The following is a 27,120-nucleotide window of genomic DNA, read 5'->3' on the forward strand; positions in this document are numbered from 1 at the left end:
CCCCTCTCATATGCACCCCATTGAAAACGAGAAACCAGAACCGCCCCATATTTTCTTCCTTCCTTGATTGCGTTGAGTTTGTCACACGCGTCTGTCTGGGCTGTCCCGTATGTGTTGTTGATGGTAGGGGAATGTTTGTTAGCGGGAGAGGAAATGCTTGTTGGACTGGACGTGTTCTGTTATGGCTACACTGTTGTGAAAAGAGAATAAATAGAGACGGAACTTTATGGCTACACTGTTGTGAAAAGAGAATAAATAGAGACGGACCTTTATGGCTACACTGTTGTGAAAAGAGAAATAGAGACGGACCTTTATGGCTACATTTCTGTTCTTTTGGTATTTCTTTGCTGATTGATTGATTGATAACAAACGTGTGCAAAGATTGTATTGCAGTAACGTAAGTTTATTTATTTAGTTGTTTCTTCATGTCTACATTTGTTGTTGTGAAAAGACGTGTTGGAGAGGCCTGCATTTCTTGCTTAAATTGTGTTTGCTGGAACGTTTCTTCATAGCTTTGATATTGTTGTGAGAAGACGAGAAACGAGGTGTCTCTTGTTTATCCAAATCGTGAGAATTGGAATGTTTCTTCATGGACGGGAGATAGAGAGAGAGAGGGGGAGGGAGAGAGAGGGAGGGAGAGAGAGGGAGGGAGGGACAACTGATGTGTTCTTGTTGGGTTTACTGTTGATTGAGGCACGAGACATATAAAATGAAACACACTGTGTTTGACATGGAAACGTTTCCTTTTTTTTAAAGTGATGATACAACACGACTTTCAGCTCGCATGGAAAGATGAGAGAGAGATAGATAGATAGATAGAGAGAGAGATAGATAGATAGATAGATAGATAGATAGAGAGAGAGAGAGAGAGAGAGGGGGGGGAGAGAGAGAGAGAGAGATAGATCTAGAGAGAGAGAGAGAGATAGTACTAGAGAGAGATATAGATCGAGAGAGAGAGAGAGAGAGAGAGAGAGAGAGATCGACAGAGAGAGAGAGAGAGAGATAGATCTAGAGAGAGATATAGATCGATAGAGAGAGAGAGATAGATAGATCTAGAGAGAGATATAGATCGAGAGAGAGAGAGAGAGATAGATTTAGAGAGAGATAGATAGATAGATAGAGAGAGAGAGAGAGAGAAAGGGGGGGGGGGGCAGAGAGACAGACGGACAGTGTGTGTTTGTTAGAGGGGAGGGGATGTCTTTTTGTTTCGAGTTGCTACTTAATTAGCCAGCACTGTTATAACGTAAAGCTGAAAGTTCTTGATTAAATGACTGCTTGAACCTGTAGTGGATATAGATTTTGATTCTTGTCTCTTTTTCCATGTTATCCTAATATTATGATGTTAGCTGAATGTTTGTGCAATTGGACATCATTGGCACTACACCCCCACGGGGCAGTGCCACTGACTGTAGTGTCTTTAGGCCATTCCCAAAGGGGGGACATTTCTCGTTCATGTACAGTAGAATTGTAAATGGGCTGATTCATCAATGTCAAGCTCATAACTGTGCCTGATCTACAACAGGGAACTGCTGCTTTTACTTTCCTAATCCTTACTATTGCCATTTCCTCTACTTCTTTTGTATGTTTGTCACTCTCTTGTGACCTGCTATGCTTTTTCCGGGGTGCCTTGATAGTCAAAGCAGACCTTGTGCTGTTGAAGCTAGAGAGGTGAGCAGAGTAAGTCTGATTCCCTGTAAGGACTTCTCTGTTGACACCCACCCCTTTGCGCTCATATGACCTTATGCAGTTGCGAGCGCTGTAAAACCCTCTACTAAAACAAAAACTAAATTGGAGCTACCTCTGATTTTGCGATAGTTTTTCCTGTTTCTTTTAGATAGTCTGTACTTTTTTATTTTGTGTGGCTAGTTGGTGGGTGCTCGGTGTGGCTTGCTCCTTCTTCCCTATTTAGTTTTAGTAAGGTTTTACGGCGCTCGCAACTTCATAAAGTCACATCTTCCCTATCAGACATCTTTTGTCCTGATCTCTCCTCCCTCTTCTTAGTTGTTTGTACTCTCTGTCTCTTGTTACATCTTTAATCTTCGGCAGTGGGTGGTTGGCGGGTGCTCTGGTTTGGTTTGTTTCTTCTTTCCTATCCAACATCTATCGTCCTTATCTCTCTTCCTTCTTTTTTGTATTTATTGTTACTCTATTGTAATTCCTCAAATATTCGGCTCTTATATGACCATATTTTGTTGCCAGTGCCGTAAAACTCGTACTAAAACTAAAACTTCTGCACTTATATGACCTTTTTGTGTTGCAAGTGCAGTAAAAGTCTTACTAAAACTAAACAAACCTATACCAGTTCACTACATTTTCACTTCACTTTTCACTTCGACACTTATATATGACATTATTGTGTTGCAAGTGCCGTAAAACTCATACTAAAACAAAACAAACCTGAAACTCGGAGGTCCCGCCTCTTAAATAACCTAACAGTGTTGATAGGGGTGTTAAACCTATACCATTTCACTCCCATTCTCCCAGAGAATCGCCCGAGGACAACATAGATGCCAACGACGACACGGACAACGACGTTTTCCGCAGCGGCTCCGAGTCGCCACAGTACACTCTCCCGGTCATTGTAGACGCCAAGCAGCGCCGGGCCACGGTCAGCGGGGGGTCACCGACCTTTGAGCGACCTTCGCTGGTGGTGGAGGATCTGGACCCAGCCCCGCTGCGGCCGAAGTCGCAGGCCATCAACGCCGTCGAGAGGGAGGCGGCCATTGCTGCGTTGTTGGCGGCGGATAACTCTCTGTACAAGAAAACTGGGGACGAGAGAGGTGAGGTTATGATGGATAACTCTTTGTACAAGAAAACGGGACGAGAGAGGTGAGTTTATGATGGATAACTCTCTGTACAAGAAAACTGGGGACGAGAGAGGTGAGGTTAAGATACAAGAAAAGAGAGAGAGGTCAGGTTATGACAGATAACTCTCTGTACAAGAAAACTGGGGATGAGAGAGGTGAGGTTATGATGGATAACTCTCTGTACAAGAAAACTGGGGACGAGAGAGGTGAGGTTAGGATACAAGAAAAGAGAGAGAGGTGAGGTTATGACAGATAACTCTCTGTACAAGAAAACTGGGGATGAGAGAGGTGAGGTTATGATGGATAACTCTTTGTTCAAGAAAACTGGGGAATGAGAGTGGTAAGGTTAGGATACAAGAAAAGAGAGAGAGGTGAGGTTATGGTTGATAACTCTTTGTACAAGGAAAGAGAGAGAGGTGAGGTTATGGTTGATAACTCTTTGTACAAGGAAAGAGAGAGAGGTGAGGTTATGGTTGATTACTCTTTGTACAAGAAAAGAGAGGAAGAGAGAGTTGAGGTTAGGGCTCGTAGGAAAGGACAGGTTGGCTAGGGTAAAGAGAGGGTTATGGGTAGGGTTGATAAGTCTTTGTATAAGAAAAGTAGTTAAAAAAGGTAAGGTTTGGGATGATAGGAGAAGAGATGGCTACAGTTAAAGGAGAGGTTGATAAGTCTTTGTATAAGAAAACTAGGGGAAGAGAAAGGTATTGTTAGAGATAAGAAAATAGAGAAGACTGGAGTAAGGTAAGAGATAATTTCCCCCCACCACCCTTTCTCCGCTCTCCCCCCCCTACCCCTTCCTTCACTGCTTATATAATCTCAATGCACAACCTTGTGTAGAGTCTTTAGGCCATTCCCAATGGGGGACATTTCTCGTTCAAGCACAGTAGAATTGTAAATGGGCTGATTCATGTCACGCTCATTACTGTGCCTGATCTACAACAGGGAACTGCTGCTTTTTCTTTCTTAATCCTTACTATTGTTATTTTCCTCTACTTTTTTTGTATGTTTGTCACTCTCTTGTGACTTGCTATTTCCGGGGTGCCTTGATAGTCGAAGCAGACCTTGTGCTGTTGAAGCTAGAGAGGTGAGCAGAATAAGTCTGATTCCCTGTAAAGACATCTCTGTTGACACCCACCCCTTGGCTCTCATATGACCATATGCAGTTGCGAGCGCCATAAAACCCTCTACTATAAAAAATATATATAAAGATAACACTGTGGATGTTTGGCAGGTGCTCTGGTGTGGTTTGCTCCTTCTTTCTTATCAAACGTCTATCGTCCTTATCTCTCCCGCTCCTTTTTTGTGTATGTTACTTATATGACCTTATTGTGTTGCAAGTGCAGTAAAACTCTTACTAACACTAAAAAGATAACAGACTATAAGTCAGCTGCTCTTTTTTTTTTTTTTAGTAGAGGTTTTACGGCACTCGCAACTGCATAAGCTCATATGAAGGCCAGAAGATTAGAGGTGTCACAAGAGAGTAACAAACGTAAAAAAGAAGGAGGGGAGATAAGGACGATAGGTGTTTGATAGGAAAGAAGAAGCAAACCACACCAGAGCACCCCCCACCCACCCACTCAGCTGCTCTGTCTCTTCTTCAATTCTCTCATCGCGTGAGTCACTGAAGTGCACATGAGGAGCAATCCGTGTGTCAGAACCTGTCAGTGGTAAGAGAGGCTCAAGTACTCACCAGTGACGCGAGTGGAGGCATGATGTGCTCACAGCTCACCCCAGTTGGCTTCCTCAGAATTACAAAGTTCTATCTGACTTTTTTGGCCATTTTTAGTTACAAAGACCATTAGTTCAGAAACCTAATATTCTATCTGTTCTATCAAAACTGTAAGATCTTTCGGAGTCCTTATCAAGATATTCAAACAATTGCATTCGAAAAAGCTTGACATGTGTTTCAACTCGAACATTTTTAGGCATCAAATTTCTCTAAACAAGGTACTGAGTAGATAAAACTTTTTAAATTTGAGGTAGCGAGTAGTGAGGAGAGCTGCATTCGAGTGGTTAAGTGTTTTCTGCTGTCTCAGTCACTGCTCACGTTCCTCAAGTGTGCCGCTCTCTCTCTCTCCCACTCACATCCTGCCAGTTGGGGGAGAGAGCGCACGCAAAGAATGATGACTCACTCACTCGCTGAGCTTCTCTCTCTCTCTCTGTGTGTGTGTAAGTGAGCGGTACGCAACCAAGAATAACTCCCACTGACTTGAATAGATTGAAGTAGTGGATGATCAGTAAAGACCACGATAATACAGGTTTGTTCTTTTTTTTTTTTCTTTTACTTTTTTTCTTTTTTCTTTTTTTTTAAATGGGAGAAAAAGGGGGGGGGGGGTGAGTGGTGAACCACGAGCATCATCAATGTCAGTTTCAGATCTGGCACTTGAAGAAGAAGATGCTCTCAAAGTCAGTGATGAATCACTCTCTAATGTTCTCTGTGTGTTAGTCGCAGATGTATTTTTGACAGGGTCCTTGGTATTGAAAATCCCCCTGACCTCTGACCCTTCTAACATACATAGACGTAGATACATTTCTGAGTGACGCATAACCTTAATCTCTTTCTTTCTTCGTTGGCTTTTGTCTCTCTTCCTCCATCCTCTGTTTATTCATTTCTCGCAGTGTGCCCGGATACACGTTTTCACGTAGAGCGCTAGAGTTTTTAAAAATCACACAAAGAGTGCCATCAAAGTTTTCTTTCGGAGAATCACATCCAGCAGTTTAAATATTTTTGCAAAGGTATGCAGTTAGAAATTGTGAAAAACGTGTGAAATTTGTGGAAAACTTCTGCCATTGTTTTCTATTCTCTCTTGACTGTTGTCTCAGGGGTGCGTTGATGGATGGGTTCGTGAAGTTAAAGATCATGGGAAATTTCCTTTTGAAATGCAAGGATAGATGTGACGACTTTAGTTAGCACAATTTGAAAGGTATAAAAATATATGTGTGTGTGACTTAAAGGGATGGAAGACAAAGAGATAGAGGAGAGTTTACTCTTGTTTCCTTAACTGAACTTTTTCCCAAACTTGTATATTTCTTGTACAGTGAGTGTTTGAGAAATCAGCCAATGTCCACAACTGTATGAAATAAATGTTAGTGATTGATAGTGGAAAATTATGTGTTTATTGCGTGGCAACATAAGATGGGTGTCTCCTGCAAACTTTTGATGTCAGTACCAAACAAATTAAAGACTCAAATGAAAGAAAATGTCAGTGTCTATTTGACCCCCCAAAAATCCAGTGATAATTTTGATGTTTCCAACATTAAATTGTGTTGGCACATTTGTAACTAACTATGTATGTTGTCTTTCTTCCTTCCCACCTCCCCCCCTCATATGATCAGAGAAAAAGCGCAGTCTGAGTGAGCCGGAAGACGTCTCAGGAGAAAAAATTTCGGCAACCTTCAGAGCTCTCGACACGCCCAACGGGTCTCTCAGCCAACCACAGACCACGTCGTCCGTTGAGAAAACTGGCAAGTCTGAGCCGCTCCTGAAGGATACCATTAACAATAACGGTACTTGAAAATCTTTTGTTGTTGTTTTGAGACGTTAGTTTGGTTTATAAGTTTTTCTTATAAGTTAAGTAAATTTTGAAAAGTGGGAATGAGATGTGTGTAGCTTTGTGACAAAATATGTTGCTTGTCCCACTCAGCCTTTGCAAAACCTCCATTTTCTCACTCCTGTGTGTTTCTGATTCCGCAACTTTGAATGATTCTAACCTTACATTAATGCTAAAGTATCAACCATAGCAAGTGCAAATGCCTATATCCTGAGGAAAGGGACATTTAGAGATGGTGAGGGGGTGGGAGAGTGAGTGAGAGACAGACAGACAGGCTGGCAGGCAGGCAGGCAGGCATACAGAGACTTAGAAAGATGGGGGGGGGGGGGGAGACACAGATAGGGAGAGGAGAGTTTACTCTTGTTTCCGTAACTGAACTTTTATCCCAAACTTATATATTCTCTGTTGACATCCACCCCTTGGCGCTCATATGACCTTATGCAGTTGCCAGTGCCGTAAAACCTTACTAAAACTTTTTTTTAAAATTGTCTATTTCTGATGCAGTGAGCGTAACCCCAACGGTGAAGTTTGAGATCGGCGGTGAGTCGGAGAGTCGGTCAAACAGTACCGGAGATGTGGTAGAGGAAGATGCTGGGGAGGCACAGGGTGAGTGAGGTCTTCTTCTTCTTCTTCTTCTTCTTCTTCTTCTTCTTCTTCTTCTTCTTCTTCTTCTTTTTCTTCTTCTTCTTCTTCTTCTTCTTCTTCTTCTTCTTCTTCTTCTTCTTCTTCTTTTTCTTCTTCTTCTTCTTCTCCTTCTTCTTCTCCTTCTTCTTCTCCTTCTCCTTCTCCTTCTCCTTCTCCTTCTCCTTCTCCTCCTCCTCCTTCTCCTCCTCCTCCTCCTCCTCCTCCTCCTCATCCTCCTCCTCCTCCTCCTCCTCCTCCTCCTCCTCCTCCTCCTCCTCCTCCTCCTCCTCTTTTTCTTTTTCTTCTTCTTCTTTTCCTCCTATATGGTATTTATTTAGCCAGCCCTGATGAAAGAACACTGGCTTGAAGCGCTTTACAACTGCAATAGCTACACATAAACAGTACATTGTGTTTTGGTTAAAATTCTAAATATGTGTTACGACGTGATGGAATCAGGCTCTTGTCAATTTTCCGGCATATAGAGTTAATGGTTTCATCTTAAAGCTTGGTCATTTGTCCTTATTTGGATTTTAAAGATAACCATTTATCTCGAATACAAGTCGAGATATTTGCGAATGAAGGAGGTGGGGGTCACCTGGTTTCAAAGGTAAAATCAGAGAAAAAATGGCCGCCAAAGATTAGCTATTTCCTTAGCTCAAGAGTCTGTGGTAACGAAAAATTTACACTTTTTGAGCACTTAATCAACGTTTTTCAGTAAAATCCACACAGAAATGTATTCTTTAGTGGGCATGAAAGGTGTTAAGCCAAAAAACAAAAATTCAATAAAAATTCACACATCTGCGGAAAAAAAGCCAGTTTCTTCACTTTGATTATTTTGACAAGAGCCTGATTCCACCACGCTGCATCACATATGTCTCTTTCATCTAGAGCTGACTCTAGAAGGAATTGGATTTGATCTCTCTTAATTGTGTAGTTGTACATGGGTGCAATGTAGACCACAGGTTGCTATGGGTGGCAGCCTGGTATACACACACATGCACGGGTGAAAATGCAGTGTCTCAAGCAAATATGATTGTGTGAGTTCTGTCGCACAATTACTCTTTCAAAGCTTGCATAATCATGTTTATGAATATAGGCACCGACACATACGCATTAAATCAACACACACACACACACACACAGGTACGCACGCCAAGACACACATATTTTAATACATACACTCAGACAGATGGGCGCACACACAGTACACAGTTTTGTGAATATGTCAATGATCTCTGCCCATCACACTGCAAGTACCTTTGGATCTACAGCACATTTATTCTCACTTATATGAATTTTATTTGTTTTGTTGTAACAATTTATTTTTGTGATCCCTGAACATAACACACTTGTCAAAGTGGGTGGTTGGCGGGTGCTCTGGTGTGGTTTGCTTCTTCTTTCCTGTCAAACATCTATCGTCCTTATCTCCCCTTGCTTCTTTTTGTGTTTGTTACTCTCTTGTAAATCCTCTAATCTCCAACACTTATTTGACCTTATTGTGTTGCAAGTGCCGTAAAACACTTTCTAAAACAAAAACACTTGTCAAGATAAAACTTTTTTTTTCATTTATAAAAGCAACAAAGTTGTGAAGTGAAAACTAACAATTTTTTTGGGTTTAATCTACCGAAACGACAGAGTCTTTGGATGAAGTTCCCAAAGTGCAGGAATTCTTTGTGACAAAACCCACGGCCGTGTTGAGGGAGGGCTCCCTGTCTGCTCGCAAGTCCTGGAACAGGAACCAGAGGGTAAGACCATTGTTCACGTCTCCGTCCTGACTTCAGTAGGCTACTTAAGACGTTTTACTTCACCCTATAGGATGGCGAGATGTGAAGCTTTCTTGTGAGACATGTCTCAGAAAAAACTCTGATCTGTATTGGACTGGCTTCGTGGCATCGTCACTCATCATGCTGCTTTTTTTCTTTCTCGTGAAATGACCTACGCTGACCTCTTGTCTGAGGTCTGGTAATACGGGGTGCCCATTATGGCTGGATCGGGCCGATCGCCTGACTCGATCGCCTGAAAACAAACACGTTTGTTTTTGAGGCGATCGATCGGCCGATCCCCTCTGTAGTGGGCACCCCGTATTAAGCATGACGTGTAGCGTGAGATTGTGATGTGTGTTGTGAGGGGTGGTGGTGTTTGTTGTTTGTGCTAACACTTAGACGGGACGGTATGTTGCTGGTAATGAGCTGTTGTTGTTGTTGTGGTTGGTTATGAGGTGTTGTTGTTGTTGTTGGTTATGAGGTGTCCGACTACTGCGCTGTGGTCAATGTTGTTGTGCTCAACTCAGTTGTGAGACTTTTGGTTAAGTGTAATATAATGATGATAGTAAATACAAATGTAGCATTTCTGCAGTATGCAGCGCATTTCCATTTTCTTAACAATGCTCAATGTGCATTACAGCCAAAGAGATATCATATTTTAAAATTACTAGACAGGTGTATACGTATAACAAAATTATATATATATGTGAAAAAAAAATTTCTCTGTAAATAATTGTCTAGCAATGAAGATGGCAGTATAGCACTGACATAACATGATTGTGTGCTTGAAGATAGTCCAGCCCTTTTGGTAAAGAGTGTAATCTTCTAGTCAGTTGATTTCAAGCCCTTTTTTCGCGAGGCTCTGTTTAATGAAGAATTTTATTTTGTATTCATCAGCTTTATCTGAATTAGTTAGAATGAACAGGATCTAGTTCTACTTATTTTTTCTGTTGAATTAGTTCTTTTTTGTTAGCAACTTTTTCAACTTGCTGTATTCTCAACAGTTTCTTGTGTGACTTGTTGTATCAAACTGTTTTCTTTTCTTTCTTTTTTTTTTCATGGCTTCATCATGTACTTCAATCTGATTTCATGTCCAAATTTACGCTGTGATTTGTGCAAAACTAAAGGAGAAGAGAATATCTTCAATTGTTAGACGTGATGTGTACTGGACAGGATGTCTACTAAGAGTATTTTTAAAAAAAATTTGCTTCCTCTTTTTACTCGGGAAGTGGAGATTGGAAAAATTCTTTAGTGTTTTTTTCAATAGCAGCGTTTTAATGTTGTGTGCTGGGAAAGTGGTCTATAATTTTATCAAACAAATCCTTATTATTTGAACTGTTGTCATTCCTGTTTGTAGCTTTTGTTAGACGTTTTATTTGTGGTGCTGGCTCTTTCTTTGAGTGGTTTTTTTGTCTTTCCTTTCTCATTGGTTGGAATGTTTGTTGTGGTCTTGCCAGTGATGAGTATGTTTGTTTGTCTGTCTGTCTGTCTGTCTGTCTGTCTAATGAACACATTGCATGATACATTTGTGCGTTTGCCTGTCCGTCTTAGATAATCAGTATGGAGATTGCTGGAGATTCTGGCAAAGGAGACTTTCCGCAGCTTATGCGGATAAGACGTCTTGACTCGCAGCAGATAGCGGAACTGGTAAATGAACGCTCCGTGGGGGCTCGGGTTGCTAACGCTTGCCACACTAACCCTTCTATTGACTGTAACCGTAGTGCTTGACTTACCTCACCTAGCCAACAGACTGACATGTTTATGGAACAGCAACCATCACCATATTCAGAAATATCGTTGTTGTTCTTATTGAAAAGCAACATTTTGTGTAATTGTTTTTGTCATTGTCGGAATGTTCTTTTTTCTCCACGTGTTCCATAAATGTGCTCTCAAAATTGTAAAATCATTTAATTAAAGTAAATGAATAAATTTCTGTGTAAATTGAAGATTGATTGATCGATTCATTCCAACAGTAGCATACACTCGATTGTGTAGGAAGCTTGAGTGTTTCTCCTCAATATAACTATGTTTTGGGGATTGCATGCTCATTAACTTCAGATTAGGAATTCAATTTTGGGTAGTTGGTGGAAGACACCACTGGTAGGTCCTCCTACTTCTTTTTTTCTCTCCCTCTCTGTTGTTTCTGTATGTCTGTTTTACTTTTTCCCTACACCAAATTTTGATGGTTGTTGTTTCGATGTGCTTCTCTTTACTCAAAAACTGGAAGTGAATTTCAGTGATTGTTATATTCAATCAAGGCATATGTAGACTTCCTATCTATCAACACCCTGAAATAATTGTGGTCCCTGGCTGTATCAGTGTGTCAAACAGGGTCTGTTTGATTTGAAAGAATTTTACTGGTGTTGAAAGTCTTCTCTTTCATCCGTGTTTAAATATTTTCTTCATTAAACGTTACTTTTTCTCCTTTTCTCCCCTCCGGACCATTTTATATTTGTGATACTGCTAGTCACACCAGCTGTTCAGGGCTTCTCACAGTTCTGATCTTTTTGACACATTGACTTTCTTCACTCACCAACAAACACTCATGGAGTTTGGGTTTTTTAAACTCTAGTTTTTAACCCTGTCTTGACTTGACTCGTCCACAAACACATATTATTCTCTAACACACTTGGGTTTGAGTTGTTAAATGACAGTTTCTATAATCATCAAATGACAGCTTTGACTAAATTCTCATATTTGTTATTATTCTCTAACACCCTTGGGTTTGAGTTAGTAAATGACAGTTTCTATAATCATCAAATGACAGCTTTGACTAAATTCTCATATTTGTTATTATTCTCTAACACACTTGGGTTTGTGTGTGTGTGTGTGTGTGTGTGTGTGTGTGTGTGTGTGTGTGTAAAAACATGTGTGCACTTGTATGTTTGCATTTGTATACTACTGTTTGAGCTTTTGGTCTCCACACAATTTCCTTAGCTCATTTAATTGTAACTTGGTTTGAGTTTAGTTTTGGCTCGTGCTGTGTTGGAAGTCGCACATCGTAACTACACCATACGTTTAGTAGCACCTTTAGGGTTTTGATAGCTCAAGAATAAAGCACTTAGGTGTGATCACTTTTTCCTTTATTGTGTAGTCTTTGGTGGTCAGCTGATGCCTCTTGTTGGACTTCCCAAATGTTTGTAATTACCTCCCTTCCTCCCTCCATCCATCCCTCCCTCGCCTTTTCTTGCTGTGTGATTGTCTAAAACCATGGAGAACTTTATGATGTAAAAAAATGTATTTCCAATCTATACATGTAGTGTAGTAGGCCTACATTTGTGTGCTGCATTTTCTCTTTTATTGTGTGCAGTACATTAGCAAATGTTTTGTTATTGTTTTGAAATTGAATGAATGCCGACACTGAATGAGTTTTCAAACAAAGAGCAATGCTTTATTGTAGGATGAATGAATCTTACCAAGAACTATAGAATGGCAGAGGAAAATATCTTGCTGAACTTTGTGTTATGATAAACAACAGATTAAGTATAAAATACTGGAGTAAAACCTGTACTGTGAAGTATGATAGGCTGGTAGAGTAATGGTTTGTTATTGTTCATGGTTAGTGAAGGAGCCTCAATTTAATCGTACAAATTACGCATTTGAAATTCTCTTGTTCATATTCATGGATATATGTGTGCACACACTTATGCACACTCAGACATAAACATGCATAACGTATACACACACACATGTACAGACACACACAGAGACTCACACACACACACACACACACGCACACACACACACACACACACACACACATGCGCGCGCATGCATGAGTAGTCCCTGTTTGACTTGAGGTTTGTCTGTGAGTTTGGTTTAGTTTAGTTTCGGTTTGTGCATGAGCTAGTCTTGTATTGCATGTGATGTACACGTCATCTGTTTGTGTGGGTGATTGGCGGGTGCTCTGGTGTGGTGTGCTCCTTCTTTCCTATCAAACAAGTGTCGTCTTTATCTACCCTACTTCTTTTTTGTGTTTGTTACTCTCTTGTAACAGCTCTAATCTTCAGCAAGTATCCTCAACTTGTTTTTGGGATTGTAATTATATTATAGTAATCAGTATTCTCTGTAGTTGCTGTATTATTGTAATCAGTATTCTGTAGTTGTTGTTGTTTGTAGTTGAAAGCTTTCACTTACACTTTGCTACTTTCTAGTCCTTTTTTCTTATTTTATTTCAACATTTCTTTTTGTTACATTTTGTATAGACTTTTACTCTTTGGACTGAGCACCGTCCTGGCTCAAAACTTTCCATGTGGTTGGTTGGCGGGTGCTCTGGTGTGGTCTGCTCCTTCTTTCCTATCAAACATCTATTTTCCTTATCTCTCCTCCTTCTTTTCTGTGTATGTTACTCTCTTGTAACACATCGATTCTTTGGCGCTTATTTGACCTTATTGTGTTGCAAGTGCCGTAAAACTTTTACTAAAACTAAACGAAACTTTCCATTCCAAAGACGAATTGTGTTATCGTAACTGGGCACTGAATGTCAATTGTATATTTTTTTTATCTCTGATGAATCAAACAGTAATGTTGTAAGAACCATTTATATTAGCAGCAGATGTGTGTGTGTGATTGTCTAAAAACACAGAGAACTTTGTAATTTTTTGTGATTAAAATTTTTTTTGGGTGTGATTTAAAAAAAGAAAATTTCCAAGCAACAATTCGTGTACTGTATTTGTTTGTTGTGTTTTCTCTTTTTTTTTTGTGGCTTCTCTGTTTTTCCTATCTGCCCCTTATGAGTACTCAATTTCCCCCTCAGTCACATGGTGTTGGGAGTGTTCTGGAAATGATATCTGTAAACTTTCCGCTCTGGTTATCCCGATATTTACCCTGCCTGCTCCCCCCCCCCCCCCCCCCTCTCCTCTTTCCCGTAACCTTTTTTTACTTTCTTTTTCTTTAAAGAATAATGGGTGTGGCTTTTCCCTATGTACGGAAATTCATGGAGGCTTGTGTTTTCTTCTGAGTGTCATTGTTTTAAATATTATTATTATTATTATTATTATTATTATTATTATTATTATTATTATTATTATTATGTGCGTGTGTAGTATAGTTTATGTAAGGGAAATAATCCCATAAATACTGGTGTCCTTGTCTAAATGGTCTAAATGGGGGTGTAAAATGTTTACCGTCAGTCAGAGGTCAGCTGTTTGTGGTATTGTCGTCAGAAACGTCTTAGTTCTGTGAAGTGAGTGGTTAGTGTGCGCTCTGATAATAATTATGGTTTGTTCCTTCTTTCCTATCAAACACCTATTATCCTTATGGCTTATCTTTCCTCCTGGTTTTTTTTTGTATTTATGTTACTCTGAAGTTGTAACACCTCTAATCATGGGTTGTTGGCGGGTGCTCTGGTGTGGTTTGCTTCTTCTTTCCTATCAAACATATATCGTCCTGATCTCTCCTCCTTCTTTTTTGTGCTTGTTACTGTCTTGTAACACCTCTAATCTTTGGCACTTATATGACCTTATTGTTTTGCAACTGCTGTAAAACTCTTTACTAAAACAAACGCTTCTAATCTTTGGCACTTGTATGACCTATGAGTGTTGCGAGTCACGTAAGACTCATAATGTATGACCCAAATTGTGTTGGTGTATGACCCAAATTGTGTCGGTGTATGACCCAAATTGTGTCGGTGTATGACCCAAATTGTGTCGGTGTATGACCCGAATTGTGTCGGTGTATGACCCAAATTGTGTCGGTGTGCTTCCTTCTCTTCACTCCTACCCAGGCTATTGTGGTTACTATGTATGATCAGGCAACGAGTGAAGCCTTTTTGTCTTCTCAGATTATTGTTGCTGTCCTATTGTTTTTCCCTGTGCAATTTGGATTGAGAAATCAGCAGGGAATAATTCTGTTTCTTGCATTGGTTTATGTTTTAAAAACCCATCTCTCCCCCCCCCCCCCTCTCTCTCTCTCTCTCTCTGTCTCTCTGTCTCTGTCTCTCTCTCTCTCCTTGCCTGTCTCTCTCTCTCTGTCTCTCTGTCTCTCTGTCTCTCTCTCTCTCCTTGCCTGTCTCTCTCTCTCTCTCTCTCACTCTCTCTCTGTCTGTCTCTCTCTCTCTCTCTCTCTCTTTGCCTGTCTCTCTCTCTCCTTGCCCCTCTCTCTCTCCTTCCCTGTCTCTCGCTCTCTCCCTCTATCTCTCTCTTATTGCCTAGGAAATAGAAAATAATACTTTGTGCTGATTCCTGTTATGGAAAAAGCAAAGTGGTCATTAATTTATCAGGAGTTGAAAACAGATATGCTCAGAAACAACAGTTCTTATTGATGACAAACAATTGAGCTGAAATATTTATGATATATGACTCTTACTCTCAGTGATAAGACGGTTTATCTTCCCCTCTCGCTGACTGATATGAGTAACTAGACGTACATAGACTACTTCCTCCTTGATAGCAAGCTAGTAGGTTACGGTTAGTTTGTACTGATAGTATGCAACTAAATGCAGAAGGTACTTAAAGTGGTCTGTTTTTGTGTGAGGTCACTCATTGTGTGTGTGTGTGTGTGTGTGTGTGTGTGTGTTGATGTGACTTTGGAGTAGAAGTGTCAGTGTTTGCCAGATTCTCGTTCCTGGTTGTCTTCTCTCTGTCTGTCTCTGGGACTGGTGTTTATTTCTCAAATTTTTCTGCGATGGGGAGTCGGTTCTATGTGGTAAGTCTTCTTACACTTAGTTGAGTCGTATTTAGTCATCACCTTATTCTCTCTGTAAGTGAAATTGGAGGCTTTTTAATGTTCAAAATGTAGCAAACTTTTCTCTGCCAGAATTGGTCTCATCGGCCACAGCAGAAGCCTCAAGTCATCCTGACCTTTAATTTTTATTATAACTCTTCTATTTCGCTGGAGAAATATTCTCCTCTGCGGATGTATTTGTCATCCTCAGAATTGATGGACGAAATATTATTATCACTCTTGCGATTGGGAATCAGTTCTTTGTGTTATGTCGTAAGCTGAGACTGGTATTGTGATGCTTAGTCTTTACCATAATATTTTCACGATGAGGAGTCCGTTTTTTCTTGGTGTATCGTCGGCTGAGAGAGGTATTTAGTTATCCCTTTTTCTTCAATAGGTAGTCAGTTTTACTGTGGTTGGTCTTTGGCTCAGAGTGGTATCTAATTTTATGACTATTTCTTCAGTGAGTAGTCTATTTTATGTGGTTGGTCTTTGGACTTTGGCTGAAAGTGGTATTTAGTTATCGCTATTTCTTCAGTGAGTAGTCAATTTTATATGGTTTGGTCTTTGGCTGAGGGTGGTATTTAGTTATCACTATTTCTTAAATGCGCAGTCAGTTTTATGTGGTAGGTCTGAGGACATCAGAAGATGTTTGAGGTTCTCCTGTGATAATATTTCTGCCTGTCTGCCTTACTTCTTTTCTTGTTCTTAATGACCGTTATTGTGTTGGCCCAGTATTTTAAAACGTTGCACAGAAGGAGCTGTATGTGGCTTTATGCAGACTTTCAGTTTCAATCAAGTGACGGATCTCTTATGTGTCTTTCTGAAGGTTGTCGCCGATAGGTCGTACTTCTTTTCTCTCCCTCTCCCGTTTGTCTCTGTCTTGACTTCTCCTAGTACAAAGTGACTGCTGTTGTGTTGATGTGCTTCTTACTAACAAAAACTACATTTTTCCTTTCACAGGAGAATAAGATGGATGATGACGACGTTTTCGTCAAACCTCAGAAAAAAGTCGACTTTGATGTGAGCCCGAAAGAGAGTGAGAAAGCCGAAACGTAAGTTGAACATCGGTTTGTAAAGTAGCTATCGGAGAAGGACATAAATTTCAGCCAGAGTGAGTTGGACATTCAGTTGTGAAAATGTTAGTTGGACATATAGTTTGTAAAGTAGCAACACGAGTTGGACATTTATTTGTGAGATAGCAGTATAAGTTGGACATTTATTTGTGAGATAGCAGTTTAAGTTGAACATTTATTTGTGAGATAGCAGTATAAGTTGAACATTTATTTGTGAGATAGTAGTATAAGTTGAACATATGGGAGGTGTGCTGACAAAATGAGTTATTTTCGCTGTCCAAGAATGGAGATGTTGGCTGAAAATCGACACTACGGTCAGATTTATAAATTTCTAATTGATGCCAATTTGTTCAAGTCTACCGTGTCTTTTATTATTTCATACTTACAAATTGTACAAACTCACACACACACACACACACACACACACACACACACACACACACACACACACACCCACACACACAAACACACACACACACATACTCACACCCCTCATCATGTGTTATTTTGTCAAAGGTTCACCCATGTTGTGGTGGGCGGCGTGGTGCAGAAAGTTCCTGTGGAGAAGGCAAAGCCTTACACTACTCCAGAGGTATGTTGCACTCACAGCTGTCGTGGGGAGTGGGTGGTTTGGGGTGTGCTCTGGTGTGGTTTTCTCCCTCTTTCTCCTTTCAGACATCAATCTTCCTTATCTCTCCTCCTTTTATATGACCTTATACAGGGAGGCATTGCGTTGCTAAGAGCGAAATGCTCATAGCTAAAGGGATTTGAAAACAACAACAACAACATATGACCTTATGCAGTTGCGAGCGCCGTAAAACCTCTACTAAAATGAACTCTCCTCCTTTTTTTTCCTTTGTATGTTACTCTCTGGTAACACCTTTAATGTGGGTGGTTGGCGGGTGCTCTGGTGTGGTTTGCTCCTTCTTTCCTATCAAACATCTATCGTCCTTATCTCTCTTCCTTCTTTTTTGTGTTTGTTACTCCCTTGTAACACCTCTATTCTTCAGCACTTATATGACCTTATTGTGTTGCAAGTACCGTAAAAATCTCGCTAAAACTCAACTAAAACGCCTTTATACTTTGGCATTTAATTTATATTACATATTATGTTGTGCTCACTGCAATAGTGGGGAGCGGGTGGTTGGCGGGTGCTCTGGTGTGTTTTCTTCTCCTTCTTTCCTTTCAAACGTCTATTTTCCTTATCACTCCTTCTTTTCTTTATCTTTTGAGTGTTACTCTTTGGTAATGCCTTTAATCTTTAATAATAATAGATAGCATTTGCAGAGCACAAATCCACACTCAACAGCAAGCTCTATGCGCTTCACAATCTATACACTATTACCCCAGCAGACCTGAGAGCATTCTGAAACAACTTCAACTTCCTGAGAAGCATACAGTGCAAGCAGCCGTATAGGCGCTAACATACTAACATACCGACAAGATCTTTCACTGTCTATAGTTGGGTACCCATTCCCACCTGGGTGAAGTGGGGGGAAAATTCGTCTAAAGTGCCTTTCCCAAGGACACAACGTTGGGCCTGCGACTCGAACCCCCGAACCCGCATTTTTTGGTACCAGGGAAAAGTAAAGATAGGGAGAGGTAGAGATAGATAGAGAGAGAGAGATAGAGAGAAACAACAGACGGAAAGAAAAGAAGAAGAATCTACCCCCCCAAACCCCTTTCCTCCCTATAAAAATTCTCTAAAAAGTGTAAAAATCTGTTGTGTGTGATCTTTGTTCTAGTCCCCCACCGTGCGACTGAGGAACAAGCCCTCAGGGTCAAAGACCAGACTTGGTGAGTTTGGTTTTTTTGTATGTTGATGTGATTTGGTGAGTGTGTTTGTTTGTCTTTGATGTGATTTGGTGAGTTTGTTTGTCTATTGATGTGATTTGGTGAGTTTGTTTGTCTATTGATGTGATTTGGTGAGTTTGTTTGTTTGTCTGTTGATGTGATTTGGTGAGTTTGTTTGTTTGTCTATTGATGTGATTTGGTGAGTTTGTTTGTCTGTTGATGTGATTTGGTGAGTGTGTTTGTCTGTTGATGTGATTTGGTGAGTTTGTTTGTTTGTCTGTTGATGTGATTTGGTGAGTTTGTTTGTCTGTCGATGTGATTTGGTGAGTGTGTTTGTTTGTCTATTGATGTGATTTGGTGAGTTTGTTTGTCTGTTGATGTGATTTGGTGAGTTTGTTTGTCTGTTGATGTGATTTGGTGAGTTTGTTTGTTTGTCTGTTGATGTGATTTGGTGAGTTTGTTTGTTTGTCTGTTGATGTGATTTGGTGAGTTTGTTTGTCTGTTGATGTGATTTGGTGAGTGTGTTTGTTTGTCTATTGATGTGATTTGGTGAGTTTGTTTGTCTGTTGATGTGATTTGGTGAGTTTGTTTGTTTGTCTTTGATGTGATTTGGTGAGTTTGTTTGTTTGTCTATTGGTGTGATTTGGTGAGTTTGTTTGTCTGTTGATGTGATTTGGTGAGTTTGTTTGTCTGTTGATGTGATTTGGTGAGTGTGTTTGTCTGTTGATGTGATTTGGTGAGTTTGTTTGTTTGTCTGTTGATGTGATTTGGTGAGTGTGTTTGTTTGTCTTTGATGTGATTTGCTGAGTTTGTTTGTCTATTGATGTGATTTGGTGAGTTTGTTTGTTTGTCTTTGATGTGATTTGGTGAGTTTGTTTGTCTGTCTCTTGATTTCGCTTGATGAGTGTGTTTTTGTCTTTCGATGTGTTAACTAAAACTAGACTAAGTCTTCATGGGTGGCTGGCGGGTGCTCTGATGTGGTTTGCTTCTTCTGTCCTATCAAACATCTATCGTCCTTATCTCCCCTCCTTCTTTTTTGTGTTTGTTACTCTCTTGTAACCCATTTATCCTCCGGCACTTATATGACCTTATTGTGTTGCAAATGCCGTAAAACGCTTACTAGAATATAAAGCAGAAAAACAAAAGAAAATATATTTTTGTATAGTTTATGAATTATATTCCTGTTTCTGTGTATGACTTTGGCACTAATGTGACCTAATTAACTTGCTAGTGCCGTAAAACACTTACTAGAATATAACGCAGAAAAGCAAAAGCAAAATGTTTTGGTGTGGTTAATGATTTATATTTCCTGGTTCTGTGCGTGACAATCAACAGACCGGAGTGGGTAGTTGGCGGGTGCTCTAGTGTGGTTTGCTCCCTCTTTCCTATCAAACATCTATTGTCTTTATCGCTCCTCCTTCTTTTTTGTGTTTGTTACTCTCTTGTAACACCTCTAATTTTTGGCACTTATATGACCTTATTGTGTTGCAAGTGCCGTAAAACTCTTACTAAAACTAAACATCTATTCTCTGGCACTTATATAACCTTTATTGTGTTGCAAGTGCCATAAAACCTCTACTAAAACAAAAGTGACAATGCACAGATCGGCGCGTGTCGTGCAAGGACCTGGGGAAGGGTGACTGTGAGGGCTGGCTGTACAAGAGGAAACACAAGGACCGCGCGCTCTCCAAGCACTGGGTCAAGAGGTGGTGTGTTCTGAAGACCTTCAACCTCTTCTACTACAAGCTCAAAGACGTGAGTATGTGTGTGCGTGTGTGAGGGTGTGTGCGGGTGTGTACACGTGTGATCGGTTGGAATGAGGCTTAGATTGCTAGAAATTAAAGCTTTCTCTTTCAGCATTGTGTATTGCTTAAATTTTGTGTGATGTGAAAAATAAATGTGTCATGACGCGGTGGAATCAGGCGCTTGTAAAATTTTGGGCGTATGAAGTTATCTGTGTCAGCTTAAAGCGTATTTATTTGTCTTGCTTTTGGTGAAAAAAAAATACCTGACTATCTTGAATGGAAGTTGAGATATTTGTAATTGGAGGAGGTAGGGGGTCACCTGGAGTTGGAGGGAAAAATTGGTGAGAAAATGGCCCCCAAGTTTGGTGATTTCTAAAGCTTTAGTACCCTTGGAAACTGCAAGTTTCCTTTTTTTGTGTCTTTGAACCGTGTTTTTCAGTAAAATCCACACAGAACTGTTTTTTGTGAGTGCATGCGTGCGTGTGTGTGTGGGGCTTGTGTACATGTGTGCTTGCGTGGTGCGTGCGTGCGTGCTTGGGTGCACATGCAGTTACACATACTTTGTATAATACTGAATGGGAAGTGTTCACCTCAGTGGAAAACGTCCTCTTTATTTAACACGTCAGTGTATAGTGTCAGTAAAGCATCAACACTCAGACCTTGTTTATTTCTCCGTTCTGAAAACCACAAAAAAAGGGGTTTAAGAAAGGAAGGGAAAATACTCTCACGCCTCTCAATCTCTCTCTCTCACACTCCACCAACCTCAAGACCAAAAAATTGTAAGTTCATTTTGGGAATTTTAAAATAGATTATAGCTCATGCTTTTCAGTTTCTTCTCCAAACTGTGTGCTTGTGACTTAAAGGAATTCGACTTTCCTTGCTGCAAAAGACAAGAATTTCACCCACATAAGTTTCGTTCATGGTTTATTGATCAAGTTCTCTGGTTTTTCAGATAAATTTCAAGTGGAGATAATATAATCAGTAATTCCTGGAAATTGTTTCTTTTTTTTTTTTTTTTGAACATTCAGTCTGAGTTTAATGTAAATGAGCCATCGTTTTATAAGTTTCCTTCACTGTTTATCACATTATAATTATATCAGTAAGTGCTAGCTTACTATTTGGGAGCTAAGGCATCTTGGCTTTTCTTGCCAGTAGTTTCCCGTTTTCCATCTTGAGCTTTTTTTGGGTGCAGCATTAGGGCGTGATTTTAGCTTTGCAGGCTTGTCAACTGTCCCAAACTTCCCGGAACTGTCCTGGATTCGGCTTTTGGGAATCTGAAAACCGTATCACATACACTACTCTGAAACCAGTCCCGAGTGACGTAATATTGCTCGTTGTCTTGATGTAACCTGACGTTATAATGTTGGGTAGTGGATGGTTGGCGGGTGCTGTGATGTGGTTTGCTCCTTCCTTCTTACCTATGAAATGCCTATCGTCCTCATCTCTCCTTTTTTGGGGGGTTTGTTACTCTCTTGTAACACCTCTAATCTTCGGCTCTCAAATGACCAAACGTGTTGCAAGGGGCGTAAAACACTCACTAAAACTAAACATTGAGTGTCCATGATGGGTTTGAAAGAAGTTGGCAAGCCTGGCCTTGTATTCTCAATAGAGCTGCGACTAATTTGAATCGAGAGTGGACTGAGTGAACTCACAGATTTGCTTGTAATGAACAAAATGTCATTTATTGTAGTCGCATGCTCTTGAAATGTGTCTGATATAAAAGCTCGTCAATTTGTTTATATATCTGTGCAGTCTTCTCTCATACTTTTGTCTGTGTGAACCCAGAGATTTGCTTGTAATGAACAAAATGCCATCTTATTGTAGACGCATTCACTTGAAATGTGTGGAACATATAAAAGATTCTTGAATTTGTTAATGTCTGTGGAGTGTTCTCTCATACTTTTTCTCTGTTTAGTCTAGTATCTAATTCTGCATTTTTCTCTGTGTGGTCTAAGTCTTTAATCCTATACTTTTGTCTGTTCTGGTCTTTTATCTTATACTTTTCTCTGTTTTGTCCCATATATTTAATTCTTTTCATTTCTGTGTTAGGTCCAGTATTAAATTTTACACGTGGGTGGTTGGTGGGTGCTCTGGTGTGGTTTGATCCTTCTTTCCTATAAAACAACTATCGTCTTTGTCTCCCCTCCTTTCTTTTTTATGTTTGTTACTCGCTTGTAACACCTCTAATCTTCGTCACTTATATGACCTATTGTGTTGCAAGTGCCGTAAAACTCTTACTTAAAAAAAACCAAACCTGGCTAGTTGGCGGGTGCTCTGGTGTGGTTGGCTCCTTCTTTCCTATCAAACATCTATCGTCCTTATCTCTACTCCTTTTTTAAAATGTTTGTTACTCCAGAACAACATACTTAGGGAACCTAAACAAATGGGTAACAGGGAAAGATCAGGGAAACGTAGCTTTTTTGAGAGCATCCGAGCAAAGGAATGAATAGAAAACCATGATCGCCGATGTCTGTCACAGATCTGGCACTGGATGACGATGATGACTCTCTTGTAACACATATAATCTTCTGGCGCTCATATGACCTTATTGTGTTGCAAGTGCCGTAAAACTCTTACTTAAAAACAACAACTTTACACTGTGTTTGTCTTTATTTCTGCACTTTCCTCTACTGCGTGATCTGGTCTGTAGTCCCATGCATTTCTCTGTATGGTTTAAGTCTCTAGTCCTATACTCTTCTCTTCATGGTCTGGTTTTTATTCCTCTGCTTATCTCTATATATGGTCGAGTCTATAATCCTGCACTTTACTCTTTGTGGTCTAGTCTTAAACCATGCACTTGTTCTCTGTATGGTTTAGTCTATAATCCTGCACTTTTCTCTCTATGATCTAGTCTATAATCCTGCACTTTCCTCTGTGTGATCTAGTCTGTAGCTCCATACATTTCGCGGTTTAGTCTCGTCTTTAGTCTCGCACTTTTCCCCCGTTTGGGCTTTAACCTCGCTACTTTGCTTTGCCTTGCCAGAGAGTACAGGTGAGTGGAGAGTTGCTGTAACGTAGCACGAGCACACACACGCGACTGCCAGACACAGACGCTGACACAGTCATGGGGCATAGGCCTACTATTATTCACAACTTTCGTGAAACACCCTAAGCTGGGCTGAAAACTACAGTTTTTACTCTTCCTCCTGGAAGTAATTTCTAAGCGTTTCTATTTTGTTATTAAAAAAATAATTTCTAGGCATTTCTGTTTTGTTATTTAAAAAATAATTTCTAGCATTTCTATTTTGTTATTTAAAAAATAGTATCAGTTCAATAAGGAAGAAGCACTAACTAAAGTTTACGCGGAAATCTACTGGAATATGTGTTCCCTCTTATTTTTTTAACTTGAAGCGGGTTTTGGTTATTTTAGGTCCAAAGCAAAAAAATGATCACTTTTGACATTTTGCGGTCACTTGACGCGATAATGCGCCGGTGAAAATTATCAATTCCGGTCACCTGGCGCAGTTCAACTGCTCCAGGCACTAGAAATCTGTTGCAGTCACTCTCCTGGCTGGGTGACCAGATGGGGTATTTTCTACTGCTGGCTGTGTGACTGCAAAGTGTTAAGAAGTCATTTGCAGACTTGGGAGTGTGGTCTTTTGGTTGATTTAAAGAATTACTGGTGCAGATTATGCCAAATTAGCTGTTACTGAAAATTTATTGAATGTTTGAAGTTTGAAGTGATTTGTACCGGGTCTATTTTTGAGGTGATAGTCTCCTGACTGTGACTCTGTGATGTCTGGCTGGTCAGTGTGTGTGACTTTCTTTGGGGGTGTTGATGTTTTGTTTGTTTGTTTGTTTGTTGTTTTTTGCTGTTTCATCACTTGCTGTGTTGGTGAGTGTGGGTTGTTTTATTTTTCTTCGTGTTGCCTTTTTAAAAAATTGTTTATTATTTTTTTTCCAGCAGGGTTTTTGTTCATGCTTGTGTATATTATTGCTTGTAGTATTTTGTTCGAGTTGATTTGTTTGTTGTTTTACTAATATCAAAGACTTTTTTTGCTTTTGTTAATCTGTTCATTGTTTGATCAGGGAAACTGTTCCTTTTGTGCTGCTTTTGGTATTATTTATTTTAAAACAAGACAATGGTGTCCAGATGAGTTACTTGTATGTAGTTTCCACAGAGTTTCTAAGCCAGTGACCTAACAGTGCGTCGCCTCAGAACTATTTTGTCCAAAGTGCAGGCTTTATTTTAGTACACTTTGGAGAAACTAGTTCTGAGGCTTAGTACACTGTGGAGAAAATAGTTCTGAGGCTTAGTACACTTTGGAGAAAATAGTTCTGAGGCTTAGTACAGTTTGGAGAAACTAGTTCTGAGGCTTAGTACACTTTGGAGAAAATAGTTCTGAGGCTTAGTACACTTTGGAGAAAATAGTTCTGAGGCTTAGTACACTTTGGAGAAACTAGTTCTGAGGCTTAGTACACTGTGGAGAAAATAGTTCTGAGGCTTAGTACACTTTGGAGAAAATAGTTCTGAGGCTTAGTACACTTTGGAGAAACAAGTTTTGAGGCAATGAAATGGAAGCCTTTTTCTTCATGTAGATTCTTTATGATATTAAAGTAAATGAAATGTATTTACATGCCTTTGAAAATGTCTAGCGTCTCCTTGTGAAAATATTTTTGAGAAATGTTAAGATATTTTTTAGAAAGTTTGTCTCATTTTAGTAATAAGTGGAATTTACTCATGTCCATTTTTCTTCTGTCAAGGTTTGTGTGCTGTGATTAAGTTTTATTTCTTTGACCAATTCGATGATGTTCTTCTTTGTCCCTCATTTTCCGTCCTTGTCACGGACAATTTTTGTTTGTTTGTCTTGCTGCTGCTGTGTTTTCAGTTACTGGCATTTTGGCTCTGGTTTCTTGTTTGTTTTAAGTTTGTCTTGATCTTCTTTGTAGCGACTCTCTCTCTGATGTTTTTGTTTGCTTGGTTTGAGTGATGGGATCATGTTCATCTTGAGTTTGAAGCGTTTATGTGTATTTGAAAGTGTGCATATTGGTTTCAGCTTCCATTTTCCTCTCAGAACTTTTAGTCTTCCTGCATTTGGCAAGAAAGTATTCGGTTTCTGTTTGTGGATGGAACAGATGAGATTTGTAGCGATGTGTTTTACCTAGATATAATCTACATGCTGATTCTGTTCGTGCCTGCATGAAGAGAGTTGGTGTTGTGTGGTGGGGGTGGGGTGGGCTGGGTTTTGCCGTTGTTTGTCAAGCACTCTGGCTTTGTTTGCTGTTGGTATTTCTCTGTGAGATTGTTGCACGGCCCAGCTTGCTCTCTCTGGTTGTCATAGGGTACATCTAGCACAGAAACTCTTTTTTTTTTTTTTAATTCCTGATTTCTGTTGACATATAGTTGTTTTTAAAAATCTTATTTTTCCTGTTTGATTGGTGTTTTTTTTAATGAAAGAAGCTCAAAGAGAAGTGGGAGGATGGGCGAAGGTTATTGAGGTGGGGATGGGGGAGATGGGGGGAGAGAGAGAGAGAGAGAGAGAGAGAGAGAGAGAGAGACAGACAGAGAGAGAGAGAGAGAGAGGGGGGGAGATGGGGGGGGGGGTACTTAAAGGTTGGCTTCATGACCTTGTAGCAACCTATGATAAATTTCGTACAGTCAGTCTGTCTATATATGCTTTAAGACAAAACTGGTACATTGTAACGCATTCTTGTATTTATGGGTTTTTTCAATTGTCAAGTTAGGAAAATGATCAGATGAAACATTTCCTCACTAATAGTAATATTGATAAATTTTTGTAAATTTTTAAACTCCTCTGCTATGAGTGCCATACTGAACATAGTTTAATCTAATAAAAAACCAGATGTATATTATCTTTCTTTAAATTACATGGTAGGTTTTGTTGTGCTTACGATCAGCGCAGGAAGGTTCAAAACACATTTTAAAAAAAAGTAATCTTATATGTTGATACACTTTGGGCTCCAGCCATGATTTCAACCACACATTTGAACCTTTTCAGCTTAAGGTTGAATATCCATAAAATTTCAACATGAATATTTTTTTATTTTTTTTTACTGGCGCCTAATTTGAATTGAGCACCCTTAAGTGACCTATTTCAACTCGAATATTTTCTGTTTTAAACTAGTGCCTAATTTAATTTTGAGTCCTTTTGTTGAGTAATTAATTTGGTATTTGTTAATGATGCGACCAGAATTGGAAGCAATAAACTCCGCACTTTCAGAAATCATTTACGTTTATTTGATAAAGATACTGACTTTTGTCTGATTTCTTGTCAGGGTATAATGTTGTTATTTTATAAGAGAACCCCCCCTCCCCCATTTCCTACAATTTCTGTATTTTGTGGTTGTCAGTTTCGGGCCGGTGTGAGTAAAAAGTCACGCTCAAAGCATACTCTTAACTTTTGAGAATGGGTTGTATGTATGTATCCAGTGGTGGTGATAATGTCTACTTACTGATGAGAATGTTATTTATAATTTCTGCAACAAAAGTTTGAGTTTTTTTTCCAATAGAAGACCTATTTATTCTGTTTGCGTTCTTCCTCAGAGTGTTTTATTTTTATATATATATACCCTCTTGTGACGATAATGTTATTATTTATAGCCTACTTTCTGATGATAGTGAAATGAAACCTTTCTCTGTATTTTTTTCTCTCTCAGCGCTTTCAAGATTCACAATTCTGGCACAGTTTTCCACTTTGCGTCTGAGAGACAAGATGACATGGGAAAGTGAGTGTTGTTGACAACTGAGGGCTTGAGTGGGTGGTTGGCAGGTGCTCTGTGTGGTTTGCTCCTTCTTTCCTATCAGACATCTATCGTCCTTATCTCCCCTTCTTCTTTTTATGTTTGTTACTCTCTTGTAACACCTCTAATCTTCTGGCGCTCATATGACCTTATGCAGTTGCGAGCGCTGTAAAACCTCTACTAAAACGAGGGCTTGAATTGTAATTAAAAATTTTGGCTTGAGAATTATAAAAAGATGAATAATGTTAGAATCTGGTGTGAATCTGAGCAAGTTGGGGAAAATATGCTTGTGTGTGTGTGTGAATGAGGGAGAGAGAAAGAGAATAAGTGGTGGAGAGAGAGAGAGAAAATAAGTGAGGGGGGGGGGAGAGAGAATTTGGCAGAAAGGAAAGGAT

The 27,120-nt window shown here is 39.7% G+C and overlaps 1 protein-coding gene across 1 annotated transcript in view; it reads left to right on the forward strand.

Annotated features, from left to right (window-relative positions):
- The window catches only part of LOC101864258 (connector enhancer of kinase suppressor of ras 2), a gene marked incomplete in the record, with an annotated part of 53,874 nt that overhangs the window by 20,449 nt on the left and 6,305 nt on the right, over positions 1–27,120 (forward strand). Inside the window, 13 exon segments of the mRNA XM_035972305.1 lie at positions 2,485–2,780; positions 2,846–3,013; positions 6,144–6,314; positions 6,863–6,964; positions 8,618–8,727; positions 10,297–10,392; positions 16,372–16,463; positions 17,001–17,076; positions 18,230–18,281; positions 19,882–20,045; positions 20,720–20,802; positions 23,007–23,015; positions 26,642–26,710. Of these exon segments, the coding sequence (XP_035828198.1) occupies positions 2,485–2,780; positions 2,846–3,013; positions 6,144–6,314; positions 6,863–6,964; positions 8,618–8,727; positions 10,297–10,392; positions 16,372–16,463; positions 17,001–17,076; positions 18,230–18,281; positions 19,882–20,045; positions 20,720–20,802; positions 23,007–23,015; positions 26,642–26,710 (1,488 nt within the window).

This window comes from Aplysia californica, unplaced genomic scaffold (assembly GCF_000002075.1).
Source record: "Aplysia californica isolate F4 #8 unplaced genomic scaffold, AplCal3.0 scaffold00645, whole genome shotgun sequence".
NCBI lineage: Eukaryota > Metazoa > Mollusca > Gastropoda > Aplysiida > Aplysiidae > Aplysia > Aplysia californica.